The sequence below is a fragment of the Salminus brasiliensis genome, chromosome 18, assembly GCF_030463535.1.
Source record: "Salminus brasiliensis chromosome 18, fSalBra1.hap2, whole genome shotgun sequence".
Lineage (NCBI taxonomy): Eukaryota > Metazoa > Chordata > Actinopteri > Characiformes > Bryconidae > Salminus > Salminus brasiliensis.
The window spans coordinates 20,106,885-20,123,265 of NC_132895.1; the positions used below are offsets into that span (position 1 = coordinate 20,106,885).

The window sequence follows — 16,381 nt, forward strand, 5'->3', positions numbered from 1 at the left end:
TTTGTGTATATTGGAATTAATCCGTTTCAGAGCACCAACAAGGCGCTCTGCATTATGCTATTTAAAAGGCATGCTTATTGCACACAGTTGTTTCACTAGATGGAAAGAAACCTCACTTCATCAGTTACCAACAGCCTTTTCTCCATTTGACTAAATACACTGCAGTGCTGAAAGTGAAACCATAAGGAGAAGCAGAAGAGCCTAAGAACATGAAACACATTTTAGTCTGTTACTAAAGCAGCATTATGTAGCAGTTTTACCTTTAAATAACAGCTTTAGAACCATTGTGATGCTCCGCTGATATATATATCACCGCTAGCATCTAGCATCTAGTTGCCACTCCAGCATGCTCTTAGCATGCTGCTAACTACTAACTGCACTAAAATGCTGCAGGAAAATGCTACACAAGAACTTTGTAAGGCTGCATGACCAAAGTCATGTTTGTGGAAAATCTTGTCACATTACTCTACTGTGTAAGATGATGTGGTATTTCAGGCAGTTTCTATGATGCTGCTTAGTGGTTGCTAGGCGGTTGCTGTGGTTTTTCAGGTGGTTGCAGTGGTGTTTGTGCAGGGGGTGCTCGGGTGTTGCCAAGTGTTTGCTAAATGGTTGTATACCATGTTGATGTTTGGTTGTTAAAGTGTAGTTGTATTATCATTACGTTTGAAGGGTGCCAAAACTTTTGCACCCCATTCATTTCTATGGGAAGAAAATGACTACTGCTACAATCCATTCCACCAAAAAACATGATCATGATTACACACAATATGATGTAGACTTTCTACATGCCACCAAAATAAGGCAAGTCATAGCCAGCATTTCTTCAAAAGCTTTTTCAGCAGTCTGTGCTACAGTATCTCTTCCGTGAGGTCAGATCAAATGGGTTAGCCTTTGCTCTCTATGCAGATTAATGGGCCTTGGGCACCCATTACCAGGTCACAGGTGCACCATTTGCCCTCCCTTGGAGCGCTTGGTAAGATCCTATCCACTGCATACCGGGAACACCCTACAAGACCAGTCGTTTTGAAGATGCTCTGAACGAGTCGTCTAGTCATTACTATTTGGTCCTTGTCAAAGGTGGCTCAGATCCTTATGCTTGCCCACTGAACTGACTGTGCACTTGCTGCCTAGTATGCACTGTATGCTCCACCCCTTGATAGGTGCCATCGTAATGAGATAATCAATGTCATTTACTTGACATCAGTATGACGGCTGAAATATAATGTATTTGCATGTATTTGCACACTCAAATGTGCTACTGATCAAAAGATTTGAATAGATGCTTTCAACGGATCTACTCCACTTCATTCACTCAAGCATGTTCATCATAAATAAACATATGGGGTTCAAAGATAGAACCCGAATAGTAGTTCAGCACTCATTCTATTAAAGATATTAAATACCACTTGAAGTGTCTACTCAGTCTTTTAGCAGCCACACTTCCTGTATACATTGAGAATGTGCTATATATCTTCCCAAGTTAAGGAGCCTGTCTCAGCATTACTGCTGTATTGGTAACACACGTCTGTTCAGTTTAGCCTGACTGGCAGCCCTCATTACTTTGTACCCTCTGTGATCCGTCTCAGTCCGTCTGCGGTCAGCAGGGTAAGTGCTGGTGTGGATGCTGTGTTTGTTTGGCTGAGCTCATGTGATGTCATTCTTGGCTCCTGTGGTCCTACAGATGGAAGACAGTGTGAACGGGTTCTCATTGGATTTCCTTGTTGCTGTTCAGAAGCAGCCTTTTCCCAGCAGTTTTATCTGCAGGGAGGACACTCCCCAGGAAGTTTCCTCCAATGTAATCAGCGGGTGTAGACATGGATGTGCCATTTTTCTCACACGCTGGGGGATGTGAAAAATAAGTAAATGGGGGGAATATGACAAAGAAAAAGGGGACAGAGACAGAGAGTGCCTAATAATATTCAGACTCACATGTTGTGCTCTTGTGTCTAGGTAAAATAAATACCTTCACCATTTAAAGCGAAACATGTCCAAACTATACTGGTTCTTTAACGATAGATTCTCTAATGCAGCCAGGCTGTCCATTTCCGTGTTCCAGTGAGAAGGATATGGTGCTGAATAAGCCCTCAATTCTCTAACAATAAATTATCAGCCTAACATTCAAGCAGTTAGGGCTCTAGATCTAACAGAGCAGAAGGCTCCCCCAAGAACAATCCAAGTGAGAACTGAATTCATTTGCTCCGAATTTTCGCGATATATTATTGGATATCTCACTAGAGACTCTGTCACAGCTCTTGTGCATCAGAGCGCCTGCCTTGGCTCTGCAATGCCAACAAGTGGGCTTGTCCAGTAGGCCGATTCTATACAGTCTAGATGGAGTCCAGAAAACTCTGTTTGTGATTTACACTGAATATGTCGTGTCTAAAGCTCTCATTTTCTTTGGGAGTCTCAAAATCTATTCCATCTGATTCCAAGGTTGTCTCAAAAGAGGACTCTTTACTATTAAGGAATGTGTTAGGAAGGATGATACGTAACAACCTCATGGCATTCACAAAGAAGATCTAGGATCTGGTCAGCAATAACATCTCCAAGTAGGACATATTTTCAAAGAACCAGAGGTCTTGTCTAAAAAAAATATCTCCAGAATTGGTTTTGAGGTAAATGAAATTGTTGTTGAAGACAAGGAGTTGCTGCTGTATAGAGCATTTATTGTTTTGATGTCCCTTTATAATAATTCTTTCCAATATTCCAGCAGATTAGGTTTAGTAAGGGTTAAACTAAAGGTCTGGTGAGGTTTCTTCTGTATCTATTGTATATGTGTCAACAAAGGGTGGCTTTTTAGCTCAGGTCTATGATTATCTGTAGTAATGCATCTTACAATTAAGTATTGTACTGTGACTGTAAGTCAAAGATTATACTCCTGTTTTGCCAATTTTGGACCACGCTCACTGTTGGCTGAGGCAAGGGAAAGGAACTTGAGAAACTTGGGCTGGAGTTCTGATGAAGACCTCTCCTTGCTGAGCAAAGACCAAGTATGTTTTGGAGGAGAAGGAGGAGCTGGGGTGGTGGTGGGGTGCAAATTTTTATCACAAGCAGGTGAAGGAGGAGGAGCATTTTATAGGGACTGTATTAACATAGAGGTTTATGAATAAGGGTTGGCTGGTAACAAAGCACTTGTAACAGCACAGAAAATAATTAAACAGGATACCAAAGTCACAGTAAAAAGGATAATAATAATTAGATACAGAAACATTAAAACAATAATATGATATTACTAGCAGGATTACATTCAACCCAAAAACAACAATTCTTTACCCTATGTTTTCAGGCACAATGAACTTACTCCTCCAATAGCAACAACCAAGCTGTCCTGACAGTTGGGTCCCAGCAACTAGAACTCATAACAAACATCAACAGGGTTCGTTTGTCTTTTGCCCATGGTACAGCATTCCCAAGAGTATGCTGTGAAAACTCAGATTGTCAGCTCCTGAAGGAGGGGGTGAAAGTCGTAATGCTGTTTTAACCTTTTTTGTGAGCAGCAAGTATTTGTATCTTTTTTTTCTTTTTCTAGAAGACCATTGCCAAGTCCAGTGGGCATAAATGAGGCGATTATGTCACCTATATAATTTTGTTTCATTAAACAAAGCATTTTTCCTCTTTAAAATCTTGTTGGAATGTGTCTTGATTTAATTCTATAACTTTTAAAAGACAACTAGGCCAATGTGACATAAATCAACCAGATATTACTCCACTACTACTCCAATATAGTAACCCTGTTCATAGCTCATTCAAATGCTGACAGTGCTGCAGAACTGCAGAAGGCCATCTGCGGTTTCATTTGTAGCCTCTGAATGTTCCGCTTATCTAAGGAGATATAGGTGTGGTTAGTATAGAAGTAATAGGTCAGTGAGGTATTATGGAGCACAGCTGTATTTGTTGCGTTTTCAGAGCTCATGGAAAAAAACAGCTATGAAGGAATGTCTGTTCCTTACAGCTGCAACAGATTTTATGGAAGAACCGTATTAAACCACCTGAATGATAAGATGTATAGCTCCTTCCTGTAGTGTTTTTTTTTTTTTAGCAGAAGCACCCTCAAAGGCTTGCACACGAGCAGCCATAACATTTAAGGTGTATTTTGAAATTGTAGATAGTGGAGGCCTGTTTCCTGCTCCCCATGTCGGTGTAGGCCCACAGATTGGTAATAAATTTCTCTTTATCTATTTCTCTTCACAGGACCGCCAGGAAGGCGGGGCAGAAAAGGCAATCCTGGTGAGTATTCATTTCCTTTCTCCACCATGAGCCCAGTTAATCCATATATCAGTGCTAGGAAAAGACAAACAGACATCCACCTTGAAGTTGATTGAGAACGGCTTAGTATGAAAGCTGATATGGCACAGCTGTAAGCTAATGACTTTTTTGCTCATTAACACCCATTCCTCCACATACATTCAGAGGAAGAATTATAAACATCTCTTTGTTTGAAAGAGCTCTGCAAAAAGACCTATACTAAAGGATCCTGGAGTGATTTCAGCTGTGTGCTAAACTCCGTCCATATAACGTCTCCTCTTTCTCGGCCTGTCAGCGATGTAAAGGATGCTCCGTGTTCTCTTAGGTGTTCCAGTCACTCTTTCGTCATGTGTTTTCAGTCATGTTTAGTTTAGATGTCTTTGATGCAGCATTGAACAGATGGAAATGCCCATGTCTGTAATGTGGTTTGGGAAAATTGTCCTTACTCTGTGGTTACGTGAACATGTCTATTGTCTCTTTGGGGTCAATTTGAGGTCCTTGAAAATTCCCCAAGCATGCTGTTTGCTTTAGTGGTGTCCACTTAACCTTGAGAACTAGAAGTTGCTTCCATATTGTCAGAGCTTTGGTATCTCAAAGCCGAGGGAAATCAAGGATTTTAAAACATGCATGAACATGCTACGGCAAACCTTGGTAACAGGTTACACAGAGGGACAATGCAAAATACTTCATTGTGTTTTTGGTGTATTGCTCTACTGTTCTTAGTTAATAACAGCCATGCACAGTCCTACTCTATACTTTAAAACAAAGGGCAGAACCTTCAAGAAAATGTTTTTAGAAGGTTTCCACAGTTTCAAAATGAGGAACCTCCAGAAGTACCTCAAGGATGTTATGCTTTTAACAGTGCAGTTGCAATTTAAAATTATTTACCCCCACCCCCTGCAAATTAGGTTGCAAAATTTACAAACTCTCAGCTGTTTGCAATAAACCAATCAAACAAGAACTAATGTTTTGTTGTAGTCTTTGGATTAGCGATATGTCTGGATGACAAAGAATGAAGCATATGCTGAAAAGAACACCCTGTCTACAGTGGAGCATGGCAGTAGCTCGGTGATGCTCTGGGGTTGCTTTGCTTCCTCTGGCACTGGAAACCTGCAGTGTGTATAAAGGGCAAGATGGATTCAATCAAGTATCAAGAAAATCCTAAGAGAAAACATCATGTCTTCTGTGAGGAAGCTAAAGCTTGGGTGACATTGGATCTTCCAACAGGACAATGATCCCAAGCAGACCTCAAAGTCCACCAAGGCTTGGCTTCAAAAGAAGAAAATCTGGAAGATCACAGTCACCTGACATTAACCCTGTAGAAAATCCATAGTGGGATTTGAAGCATGCAAATCCAAGAATATTAGTGAACTGGAGGCCACTGGCCATGAGGAATGGGCTAAGATTCCTCATGAACGCTGCCAAGAGCTGGTGTCTGTCATTAAGGGGTTGAGTAATTCTGAGACTGCAGTAGTCAAAGAGGCACTGTGTGTAGAATTTGGAGAAAGCACTTGATCTATGAATTGTTTTGAGCTATTTAAATGGATCTGGTTTGATTGGTTTATTGCAAGCACCAACCTCTTGGAGCTAAAATCTGCAGAAAGGTAAAACTCCAAGAACAGGCTTAGAATGACTTCCACACTACTGGCTATGCAAAGATGTGGGCACCGCTGGTGAAAAAATGTGTCTTGTAGATTTTTTGAGTTAATAAGTCCTCTACACAGAACACTCTTCTGCACTATTTAAAGGTGCCATAGAATGGAAACCTGTATTTAGGTTGGTATAGTTAAATATTGAGAGTTTGATGTCACATACTATGAACCTCAAACACTGTTGTCTCCTCATTCAAAGGCAAATCCTGCCTAAGCAAAACAGGGCTGTAAAACGGGCCAATTCCAAACCCCCAAAACTGCTACATAAATATTTACAAACACCAATGTTCTTGCACTAGTCCAAGATGGCACCACGGTAACGTGCAGTGACCAGTTCCTGAGAATATGGTGTTTTTGTTGATTTTGTAGTCAGCGTTCTGAGACCTTCACTGCCTGGATATACATCAATAATACTGGAGAGCAGCACATCACAACCAGACGCTAATGTCAGAACATCAGCCAGAACATACTCTTGCTACAGCAATCAGGTCTCATGATCGCTGCTTTGCCTGAGGCCTGGTCCAGGGAAATGGGAGTTAAAACCGGTGTGCAACATAGCAAAAGCCACTGAAGACAATGGGCATTCTTTTGTTCACCCTGACCACGTCACATACCTTCTACTCTTTCTGTGTATCAGATCAAACTCTGCTCCATGACTGTGACTCAGCTTTCCAAACGGCTTCCTTCTCTCTATATCTGGACTTCAGTGAGATGAAACTCCATATCTGTGTTTCATCTCACTACTGATTAATCTGTGGGTGAATGGTGGTTCTACTAAATCATTAGTCTATTACAGCTGCTGATGGGCTCTTATGTGGTGGTCCACTATAGACTAAGTACACTTGACTCTAACGCTGCCAGCTTCCAATTTGTTATACTCTTCATGTTTAGTGTAGGGATGGGACAGTCAGAGGTGGAGAGCTACTAGATGCAGGCCTGAACCAATAAGGTATAGGCCTTTGTATTTCCTTTATTTTAGATCAAAAGTCGAGTAGTGTTTTATTTACCTGATACACTTTTATACTTATACACAGTTTTTTTTGTGGGGTAACTTTTACTGTTTCAGTGAAGTAACAATGCTTTTACTGGAGTGTGTGTGTTCTGCTCTACTCACCTCCAAAGGCAACAACTCAATTCCTTTTCATCTACAGAACGTAGCCATCAGGGACCTACAGTACACGAGTCATCAACAGAGAACACACAGACAGTTACAAACACACACAGTCATGAAGACACCAGAAGAAGAACCCTATCTTTGTTCTCTGTTTGATGACTTTGGCTCATAATGATGACGGGAACACTGACCAAAACACACACACACACACACCCACACACACACACACACACACACACACACACACACACACAAACCCACACACTCAGCCTGTTCTATAAAACACCACTACAACAGACCAATGATATAAGTGGCCCAAACTGACACAGATGGATCCCACTGGTGTCTCTCTCTCTCTGTGCCTCTCTTTCAGCTCTCTCTCTCTTCTCTCACTTTCTCTCTTTTACTTTCTCCTCATCTCTCTTAATCTCTCTTTTCTCTCTTTCAATTTCTTCTCTTTCTCCCTCTCCCTCTCTCTCTTTCCCTTATCTCCTTCTGTCTCCTACTCGTTTTCTCCTTTTTTCACTCTCTCTCTCTCTCTCTCTCTCTCTCTCTCTCTCTCTCTCTCTCTCTCTCTCTCTCTCTCTCTATTACACACACTCTCTCTCTTATGTGTAGTGTCTTTCTTTATTTCTTTTTCTTATCTGTTTTTCATTTCTTTTTAGCACTCTCTCTCTCTTCTTTCTTTCTCACTCTCCCTCTCCTCCTTCTCTCAATCTGTCTTTTTTCCTCCCTGTCTCTCTTGCTGTTTCTCACTTTTTCTTTCTAATTTTCTCCTGTTATCTTTCTCTTTGTCACTTTCTTTTTTTCTTACTTTCTCTCTCTCTCTCTCTCTCTCTCTTTCTCTTTCTCTCTCTCTTTTTGTATATCTATGTATCTGTCTCTCTCCCCGTCCTCCCTCTCCTCTCTCTCTGACAGAGATGGATTGGGTTTCTGGTGTGGCCGTGTGACAGCAAACCCCTAAAAACAGCTCTTATCAGTTTGGCGGCGGTCTGTAGGGGTCTCTTCTTTGTTTACACTCTTCTCTGATCCTGTCCAGGGCAGCACAGGACCCTCCCGCCTCAGCATGCGCCTCCCGCTCCATTTACTGTCACATTCCCCTGCTATCACATCTCTGAGGCCATCCCAGCATCACCAATGACTGCCTAATACATCACATTCAGTATAATGGATATGGGGTAAAGAAAACTATGCAACAGTCATGGGAAGAAGTAGCTGAAACATATTTCTTATGAAAGCCTGTGACACTTACAATCTTGTACATGTAGGAAAGGGATGCCAGCAGAGGTTAGCTTCTGCAGCAGTTGATGGATTATCCACTGAAAGCAGCTTTGTTTTGGGGAAACCAAAGTTACCCATTGTTGAATCAGAGCTGATTGTAACAGACATGTGGAGGATCTTTTACTCTTTCACTACACCAGACTGATCTTCTGCCCACCAAGATTGTTTCCACACTGTTGAAATGCTTCGCATTTTCTCAGTGGCTGTCTTCAATTCAACGGATGCGTCTGATTTAAAGGAATTTTCTCTGAAACACTCTTAAAATCTGCTGGTGCTTTTAGTCCTTTCAGAACCGATGCCATTAGACATGGATATCTGCACCTTCTGACAGGATGAAATGCTATAATCGGGACAGACTTGCAAGACTTCATGTATGGAGAGTTTGGTTCCTGGCAGTTTTAAAAATTCCCTATGAAGAGCTCATCTCTGGAGGCTCATTGCAGTCAACTGTTGCATATGTTGCATTCACCTATCCCATGTCGGTTGTTCATCATCATTCAGTGCGTATGGTCTGAATCCCAGTATCACCATTTCATCGTTCAGTGTAAAGACAGCAGACAGAAACTGCTCAAAGCCACAGACATCTTTTCTTCATTTTCATGTGTTAAGAGCAAGACTTAGAGCAGCGCTTACACAATTTATACAATCCCCCCTAACTTAAGATCAGCAGAAGCCTAAGACATATTTGGTGTCTGAAATTCAGTTTCATGGGTTTTTAGGTTTTGCACTGGAGCTACAAAGCTAATGTAGCTAACAAGCAAATGAGGCGTTTACCACATCGGATATCACTGTCTAACAACAAGCCTCCATCCTCACATGCTGGCCTCACCTGTGAGAAACCACATAATCAAGAATAAGACTGGTTAGCAACTCAATACAGTGTGAGGCAAGTGTGTGATGAGTTTATTTGATGCTAATTGGTTCGATATAGGGTAAGCTTTTTTCTAACTTACTAGCTACATTAGCCTTGTAGCCTGAGTGCAAAGCTAATAAAGGGTCAGTGATATGATATGCAGTGTTTGAAGTCCATTATTTTTCACTTGCAGCAACACTATGCCGCACTTTTATCTTCAAATATCAGCTTCACAATCATGTTGATGCATCACTGACTTGTAAAAGGGAGAATAGCCTCTTTGTCATTGTTACTCTGGGTTCGGCACACTGTTAACTGCAGTAAGTAATTATGGAGAAGCAGGCAAAAAAGCGCTCACATACAACTTGCGTAAGCACTCTGCTTAAAGCTGCGCAACCCAAGTAACATTTCTGAAAAATTGGGCAATATTACTTTCACTTTCAGATTGTCAGATCTCTCAGCTTGTTCACAAAAACGTGACCTTTAGTGATGGCTCAAATTGCACTTTACACTTCCCAACTTCCCACTTCCCACTTCCCAAGAGCAAAACATGGCAATTTTCTATATTTCTGCTTTAAATAATTTAATAAACACATGCTGTACTGTATATCACATTATTCTACATTATTCTACTTTATGTTTAAATCTGCTTTAGGCATTTATTCTTCCTAAAGTCTAAAAATGACAGTGAGACTCTTCAACCTGATATGCAGATTAAGTAATCTAAATCTTGATTTTGGATCATGGCAGCTATAAAATTTGCATTAACATGAATAAAATTTGTCTGTAAATCAGTTGTCACAACAATTAACACTGTTGTTTTCTATTACATTCATAATTGTAATTTGATTTATAAAGTGTAAAATATATTTGAATGCTTGGATAGAGTTTTACAAACAGCAGCCAGTCGGCTGAGTTAACTTTTAGCCTAGCACCCACGCGCTCCACCTGCTTCACCGTAGCATGCAGTTTCCCAGATTCTGCCTGCTCTCCCCCCTATCTAGTGGGCCTAGTATTAGCATTTAGCATTGTAGTGTTTTTTTTATTACTTATACACTGTTACAACGGTTTTGAGGTTTTAACCGCACTGGGTTATGCTGGATTTTATTTGCAGTGAAGTGTTTGAGGTTCACTGTCTGAAACCTTCATGTTCTGAACTATCATTATTCAGTTATATCAAGCTAAGTACAGTTTTCAATTCTATGGCATCTTTAAGAAAGAGTGGGCATGCAAAAGTAAAGCATCACAAAGAAGACCCCAAGTGACCTTTATAGCATTTTTGAGTGATGTTTACACTGGTTTAATTTACCAGGCCGGGTGGTATGACCCCAAGAAAACCATCATCATGTGTTATTCTAATGTTTTATAAAACTTAAAATACGAAGGCTAAACCACTTTTTGTAGGTACTGACCAATAGATACCAGGAACATCCCACAAGACCTGCCTGATGTTTTGGAGATGCTCTAAACCCAGTCGTCTGTCTATATAGTGGATGCTCCACTACACATTGAGTGCTTAAATGGATAATCCTGTGTAAATGATTTTTTTTTATTGAGCTCTCACTTTAATGATCAGTATGACTCAGTACACCTGACAGTGAAGTGGCACAAGAACAAAGGCCTTGGCTGAGCACTTCTGAGAACAGTGTCTGAGAGTACTTTCGTCAACAGTTTACGCTGGACTGTTTGTTTGTGTTTTCAGGAACTCCAGTAAGTACCCGTGTTATCTGTGGGAGGTTAATGCAGAACAAATGTGTATGAGTCTGGCCATGGGCAGCCATGGCACGATCCTGCTCTGATTCCCACCACAGTGCCACCATGTGCTAGCTATCACAGATGATGTTGTCCATGAAGAAGGTAAGATAAGGGAAAAAAACAGCATCTGGAGGATAGATTTTGCATCACTTCTCCACCTGAAATTCACACGGCAGTGATCTGGCTCTACCGCCTGTGTTACACTGCCAGCAGTTCAAACTGCCAGCACATATAGCTCACACCTTCATACGACACAAAACAAAGGTTTTACAGCAACCTAGGTGAGTGGGTATGGATGTGAGCATCATGTTGCATCATGTTTCTCATAACAAGCAGCACAGGCAGCAGAACTTTTCCCATTAGCCACCCAAGTGTGGCTTTTAGAGTATGCAGAGTCACTGATTTAGCCAGGAATCTACAAACCAGACAGTAGAGGCTTAAAATTTGTGCTGCATGTCCTTCAGTATTTACTGTATCATGGTGCTTTTATCTGCTGAACCTCATCTCTGTCAACTGCACTTTCTCTCTGGCTTCATTGGTTTAAGAACTCACTTTGGAAACAACAGTGCTGTGTGTGCTTAATCCTAATCCAGATTTGATGTTGTTTTATTCTGGTTAATCCTAACAGGGCACTCCAGGGCGGGACGGCTACCCGGTAAATATCCCTCTAATTCTACTCACTGACCAACTGCTTCCAGACGGCTCTGTGCCTTTGATACTTGTGGAGCTTCACAGCGAGCTCTTCTATCCAGCTTTAGGTGTCATAGAGCACCACCTGCTGGAGAACCTTTGCAATGTCCTCTTGATGCTGTTCAGGAAAGTGGTGTGAACTGCATTTGTGAGCAAGTACAGCACAGAACGAATGCAGATGGTTGATCTGTAGGTCGTCACTGTCCCACAAAAACCTTGTATGCCTCTTTTTGCTGGTTTTACTTTTTGACTTTATACTTCATATTGTGTCAAACTTCCACAATGAATGGATCAATGGAAATTGACCTGGAATAAAATCTTCTTATTATTCTTATTCCCTTGAAAGTTAAGAAGGTTTTCTCCTACTTCTGTAATCTCCATTTTGGAGATACAGGGTTTTTATTGTCATTGCAATTGCTGTATGGGCAAAAGTATTAGGACACATGCTCATTCAAACACTTTTTGTTGTAGATGCTTGGTGATGCAGCCGCTCGTCAACTCCCAGTGCACAGTTTTTGTGCTGATGTTAATGCCAGAGGAGGTTTGGAGCTCTGCAGTTATTGAGTCAGCAGAGCATTGGCAACTTTTATGCACTATGAGCCTCAGCACTTTGTTGCTTTTCATGGTCTGACACTTTGTAGCTGATTTGCTGTGGTTCCTAAATGCTTTCACTTTTTAATAATACCACTCACAGTTGATAGTGGAATATTTATCCTAATACAGTACCATCCATTCTTTCAGTAATGTGTGTAAAGGCAGACTGCATGACTAGATTACATACTAGATTTTATATACCTGTGGTAAAGGGGCTGAATAAAACACCCAAATTCAATTTAAAAAGAGATGTGTTCCAATACTTTGGCCCATATAGTGTAGTTAGAAAAATGTAGATTCAATTGGTTTAATAGCCAATTAAAAATCTAAATGCTAACTTGACCCCTGCAGGGGTCAAGGGGTCAACCTGGTTGGTCAATCATTTCTCTGATATAAACCTTCATATTATTATTGCTATCATGTAAACATTTTCAAGTTTTTGACATAATGTGCATCCGGTTGTTCTTTACATTGTGTGGAAATTTCAAAATGAACGGACCAATAGATATGCTTCAAAATGACTCGGAATACAAGTGTTTTACATTCACCTCCATCAACAGTTAAGAAGGTTTATTGCTTCTTCTGCAAGGTAGCCATTTTGAAGATACAAGCTTTTTGATTGATAGCAACGTTATGCAGAGAAACGCTGAAAATCAGTGGAATTTCCATTGAACAGATGTACAGTTCTAGAAAGAACTTGCGCAGAAGTGGCACAGAACATTTACATTATGTCTATGTTCCTAAAAATGATAATGGAAAATATATTTTTTTTAAGTTGTGTATTTCATAATTAATCGAAAAGTTCTTTAGACAACCAAAACATTTCTCTAAAGACTCCTTTTTGACAAAGGACTGCAGATCTTTCAGAGGCCTCCAAAATAGACTGCACACATGTATCGTGTTATACACTGATTAAAATTCATCCTGAATGGTCAAGCCGCATCAACATTGTTAAGAGTCTAATCACTGACCGCATGCTTCAGCACATCATCAGCGCTACACTCAGCAGCTAATGCACAAAGACCGCCCAATCTTCCTAATGCCGAAAGTGCACGTCTGCCCGTCATCAGAGGAGTTAGTTGTAAGCAGCCTTTTGGGGAGAGTAGGCCGAGATCTCCAGATGCGGCTGGTTGCATGCTTTGGCAGCCCCCGCACCGTTGTAATGTCAACATAGAAAAATGCAACTGTGTGAAGTCCCTCCAAGCATAACAATGGAGCCAGAGTGCAGAGTGCTCGGCACTGAGCCACATGTGAACTTCCAGCTCTCTCTCTCAGAAAACCATCACAACACACACCGTCCATCGCTCCTGCTCTGCCTGGACCTGCACATCTGCATCCTCGCTCCTTCTCTTTCTTTTTTCCCCTCTGTTGCATTCCCTTGTGCTTTCTTGCCTGCCCTCATGGGTTTGGCAAACACACACACCAGTGGCTCAGATGTTGGAGCTGTGTGATGCAGCTGGCTTTTTTTTAAAAAAAACATATTTCACACATTTATGTCTCAGATTAGTCATAGTTATGCATGGTAGATCTTGCACCTAAGACACATTGGTATCTCCATATGTGTGAAAACGGGTGTATATTATGAAGCATCTGAAGGAAAAAAAACACTCAACTCTGCCACACAGCTCAATTAAAAACATTCTGTTCTGTTTTAATTCTAATTTATAGCTTTTCTTATAAAACAACTTTTCAGAAATCAGGGTCTTAACTTTTAATGAGCAAACTGGGGGAGGAAGTGGGAAAAACACAGAGATGAACCAAGACTCAAACAAAAAACACTCTAAAAGCTTAACGAAAAAAACAATGACAAGAGCCAACAAAAGACAATACTCTTAAAGGACATGAAGAACCAAGACTCAAAATGAGAAACTCTCTAAGGCTACAGGCACACATCAAGTAAAAGTGGCCCAAATCCGATCTTTTTCGTCATATGTGCTCAAAGGAGAAGGGAAAATAGACTTTTGCGCTTCAGTTTAGGAGCTGTTCAGACGAAGGGCAGCTATAGATCACATTAGAAACATCTGGAAAAAGAAATCGGATTTGATCGACTTTACCTGCTGTGTGAATGTAGCCTAAGTGCATAAGTAAAAACACTGACAGGAACCAACAAAAAGAGATACTCTCGAAGGGCTTAATGAACCAAGACTCAAAAACAGATTACTCTAAGAACATGAGGTACCATGATGCAAGAGGAAATAACACTTTGGGAGCATGAGGAACCAAGACTAAAAATGGGAACTCTCAAAGAGCATGAAGAACCACATTTTAAAAAGAGAGACTCTCTAAAAGCTTGAGAAACAATGCCTGAGAGAAACCAATACTTGAAAAGAGAAACTCTCTACAAGCATGAAGAACACCCACTAAGAGGAACAAAGACTCGTAAGAAACTCTCCAAGAGCACTGAGAAGAACCAAGACTTAAAAAGAAAAACTCACTAAGAGCATGGGGAAGATCCTCTAAGAGGAAACAAGACTCAAAAGAAGAAACTCACTAAGAGCATGGGAAAGATCCACTGAGTGGAAGCAATGATAATTGAGAGATTAATGAGATAAATTAGTCAAAGATTGTCAGTAAGGCTGGCCTAAAAAGGCCTTGAATCTTTGCATGTGATTCCAAATTCCTCATATGTGGTGTCTTACGCATCTTTTTGCTTCAGCACCTGCATGAAAAGTGGTGCCAGTTGTTGCACTCTAAGGCAAGGTGACATGGGTGCCTGGCAAAAATGTATGCTAAATTTAATGAAACCGTCTTTTCAACATTTTCCAACATTTTCTATACAGTAACAACAAATGTTATAGCTAAAGGTAATTTCTGAAATTTATTACAGTGTAGGCCACAGGGAATGCAAACCCTATTGCTTTTCTAAGCTTCTATTCATTTTTCAGTTGCTTAAGACATCTGTTACAGCAGACAGGACCATTTGCTGACTCACAACAGCCAAGGTCACTCGCTTTGAGTCAGTGAGTAGTGTTTCAGCACCCCCGTGGAATGGACAGCAACCTCTCTGGCCTGCATTATGAGCATGCCTGAGTCTAAAATGATAGACTGAGCTTTAGTTAGCTTGGATGATCCAGCATGTGTGTTGTGGGAAACTCTGGAACCATATTTTACTGATGCTATCTGTATCAGATTGTAGTCTCTGTCTGAAGATGAGTTGCTTTTCAGATATTTCATATTTCCTCCATTCCTGCCTAGGTCTGTTTCATTTCTCTCTCTCTCCCTCTCAATCACTCAGTTTTCCAGCCACTCTAGGAGCACCACTGCCCTCAGTCTGTCATTATAAATTACATGTGACACATATTTACCCAATCTCCTTCAAAGACTCTCACAGCCCATGACTCTGTTGGAAGATGTGTAGCATCGTTTTTTTTTCCAGAAGCATCACATCAGATTCTTATATGACGTATTCAAATCCAAAATCGGGTCTGCGCTCCACAGCCTATACTGTTATTACTCATAGCTCAGAGATGACCTCTGAACTTGCATGATCCTCTAAGCATGTCATTATCTGATGGATCTCTCTATCTCTTTTTTGCCCTCTCTCTTGCAGGGTCCTCTGGGTATGGATGGTAAACCTGTAAGTACTCCCATCTGTCACATAGCTTTAACCTACACCACCATATAACAGCAGGGAACAGTGCTGGCCAGACATTTGATAGTCTTGGTGTGTTTCCTATCGACCTATTAGTTGACCTATTTGTGCTCCGTCCACAAATGTGTTCCCTCATAGCTACTGTGAGGTTGAAAAATCCCATTAAACCTGATTAATCCAGCTTCATATTGGAATTCAGATTCACTACATTATGTTAAGTTTCTAGTTTAATACACTGCCATGCAAAGCTGGACTATCTTGTTATAGCTTATCAAAACTACAATGAAAGCTAATGTTAATGCCAATGTTTACCTATCCAAACTATGTTTAGGCAAAGGGCAGCTTCTAGATAGCTGTAAACGGTATGTCGCTGCCGTCAAATGAAAAACACTCCATTATTGTCTATTTTAGGTTTGGTTTCTATTCAACTTCCATTCAAATAACATGTTTCCCTTCTGTAAAAGGGTTCTGTTAACATTAATTGGTATTAATTTAGTTTGATCAACATAAGCAATTATTAATTCTTGCATAGTCATTGTGGGCCATGTAATTTGCCTATTACCCCAAAATGCAATTAATCTCTTAAACTACACAAAACTGCCATA

At 40.7% G+C, this 16,381-nt stretch overlaps 1 protein-coding gene across 1 annotated transcript in view; it reads left to right on the forward strand.

Moving 5' to 3' along the window:
• The window catches only part of col23a1b (collagen type XXIII alpha 1 chain b), a 103,598-nt gene that overhangs the window by 65,167 nt on the left and 22,050 nt on the right, over positions 1 to 16,381 (forward strand). The window contains exons 3-5 of the mRNA XM_072661348.1: positions 4,192 to 4,227; positions 11,529 to 11,555; positions 15,735 to 15,761. Of these exons, the coding sequence (XP_072517449.1) occupies positions 15,747 to 15,761 (15 nt within the window). The 5' untranslated portion in view covers positions 4,192 to 4,227; positions 11,529 to 11,555; positions 15,735 to 15,746. The remainder of the gene's footprint in view (positions 1 to 4,191; positions 4,228 to 11,528; positions 11,556 to 15,734; positions 15,762 to 16,381) is intronic.